At 44.3% G+C, this 2429-nt stretch overlaps 1 protein-coding gene across 1 annotated transcript; it reads right to left on the minus strand.

Moving 5' to 3' along the window:
* Positions 1–348: 348 nt before the first annotated feature.
* Positions 349–1432, minus strand: LOC118473342 (putative ATP synthase protein YMF19). The gene has a single exon (XM_035962577.1). It carries the CDS (start codon positions 882–884, stop codon positions 423–425), a length of 462 nt encoding a protein of 153 aa, XP_035818470.1. The 5' UTR covers positions 885–1432; the 3' UTR covers positions 349–422.
* Between the last annotated feature and the right edge of the window lie 997 nt (positions 1433–2429).

The following is a 2429-nucleotide window of genomic DNA, read 5'->3' on the forward strand; positions in this document are numbered from 1 at the left end:
AACAATAACGGGAGCTTCTCCTTTTTGGTTGACAACCTATGTTGGTCTGACTAAGCCCACTATCCTAATGGGAGGGTCCCACCTTGTGTCGGGGTAAGGCTCCACCTCATCTTGGGTTAAGGGCGAAGCTTGAAGCCAATTTCTTCACTTTCCGTCTAGGGCTTTGCTTGGCATTGGGCTTCGATATAGCTGGTGCTTTCCTGGTCTTGGATTAAACCTCAGCTCTCCTAATTCCGTCTATAGGTGGTTCAATCTTATAAGTTTAGCTTAGGTACATCGATTCAATCCTGCCCCAGGCGTACCTGAGACAACCCTTTCCTCACCCGAGAATTGCATTTCCGCTTCAGCTTCCGGTGCATCCAACTTTTTCTGGATCTAGGCAAGGATCCTCAGTCCTATAGAAAGAAAAGAATCTAAGTTCATTAGATTATGCTTCCTTGCCCGTGTGGAACATGTGTGAGCATTATGTTTTTCCAACAAGTGATCCGACTGGAAGAAGTGTTATATGAGGACTTCGAGATCAAATAGAGAATCTGTCTCTCCATTCCTCGTGAGCCACTTATTTCTCCGAAATCTGAGATCAGAGTGATTTCCCTCCTTTTTCCCAAATAGTCGACGGTCCATTGGGATACTTCGGATAAACTGGAGTACATATATGAGAGACCGGTGCTAAAACCTTTTCTCGAGATATCTTCCAAATTATTAGGGTCCTTGCTCCGGATCTTGTTCCCCCGGTGCGAAAGCAGTTGGTTCCGTAGTTTGAGAATTCTGCTAATTCCAAGTATTCCATTATTATTATTATAAAAGAGAATATAAAAAGTAAAGAGGAGAAGGCATAACCAGAAGAATTGTGAGAAATAAGTCAATTTATCAAGTTGAGGCATTTCGATTTCCAATCAAACCAACCCTCAAGACAGAAAAAGACTCCCTCCCAAAATAACCAAAAATACTAGTTGCCTTCTAACGCATAGACTAGAGCGTTTGTCCCATCCTTATCTAGTGGGCCAATGACATTACTATTCTACGCGTTTTCTGAGGAGCAACATGAGAGATAGACTTGACACCGACCCACGAAAACGAAACTTTTTAGTCTAGAAAGATTCCCAACCCGATATTGAGATCTGATGACTGAACACTCGTTTGAATAGCTCGAGGTGTCGACGGAGCTAACTTGTGAGACGGAGCTCACTTCTGAGATAGAGCTGTCTTCTTTCTCTTGGTTTCCATCCTTCCGTTACGAGATATCGTTTCGTACAATACTACTCTATGCAATATGCAATTTCGAGAAGAGAGCAGAGCTAGCCCACCGCATCCATCCAGCCTGAAAGGATTCACTCAACTGGACTCGCGGCTCTAGGTGATCCCAATGGATCCGTACAGGGTGATTTGAACTGCTCCTCTCGAGAAGATCGACGGATCGGGCGAGCAAGCAGGGAGAGTGCAGTATTGTGCTTGCGCCCTTAAATCAGAGAAATCGACAGGACAGATTTCGAGCCCGAAAAGAGAAAGTATCTCCTCTCCAATGAGAAAGTATCTCTCCAGCGAAAGAATCTCCATCTCCTTCCTTCGGGAAACAAACCTTCCTTCCAGGTAGATAGCATTTCCACAGGAAAGAGAATCCGTATTGATTGACGTATTGAAACAATCAAGTCCGTCAAGATTGACAGGCAAGTGCAAGTCCGTTGACATGACAGGATCAAGTCCGTAGACAGGATCTAGTCCCGATAGGGTTGGTTCAGATCATATAGCTTAGGCTCAAGTAGCAAAGCAAGTCCAGTAGGTTGTTTAGGTTCCGGTCATATACATATAGGTTGAGGTTCCGTTCCGGTCATATAGATGTTTAGGTGGTTCCGGTCATATAGGTCATTCCAGCTATAAGCTATAGAAGCTATAGATAGGAGATGGGGGGAAAGCCACATTCATTATAGGCTATGCTATGGGAACGAGATCCTTCCTTCTGGGAGCACATGGATCAGTGAGTTCTGGCATGATTGCTAGAACGAACGGAATCTACTCTACTGGCGTGGCGCTGCTGTAATTGTAATCACTGAGATTCCTTCTACCTATGATTTATTTGCTAGTAATAGTTCGAGATGAGATTGGCACTGTCTCAAATCCCAGCACGAATGCTTGGCACTGTAATCCCAAATGCATGGCACTACAGTAATCACTTACTTTCATTCTACCTACGATTTATTTGGTGGGGTGGCATCTATATCAGCTGCTTTCTACTCTCAAGACTCTATGGAATTCCCTATCTTCTTCTCTGGCCAAGGGTGAATCAATCGATTCAATCAAAGCAACCCAAGCATTCAAAAGTATCCGTTTTTAGTTCTTACTTTTGCCTGATCCGGAACCCTAACCCGCCCCAAAGATCACCCATACCCATCAAGAAAAAAGGCGCAACGAAGTGGGTTGTTATCGCGAGA

The sequence above is a fragment of the Zea mays genome, chromosome 9, assembly GCF_902167145.1.
Source record: "Zea mays cultivar B73 chromosome 9, Zm-B73-REFERENCE-NAM-5.0, whole genome shotgun sequence".
Lineage (NCBI taxonomy): Eukaryota > Viridiplantae > Streptophyta > Magnoliopsida > Poales > Poaceae > Zea > Zea mays.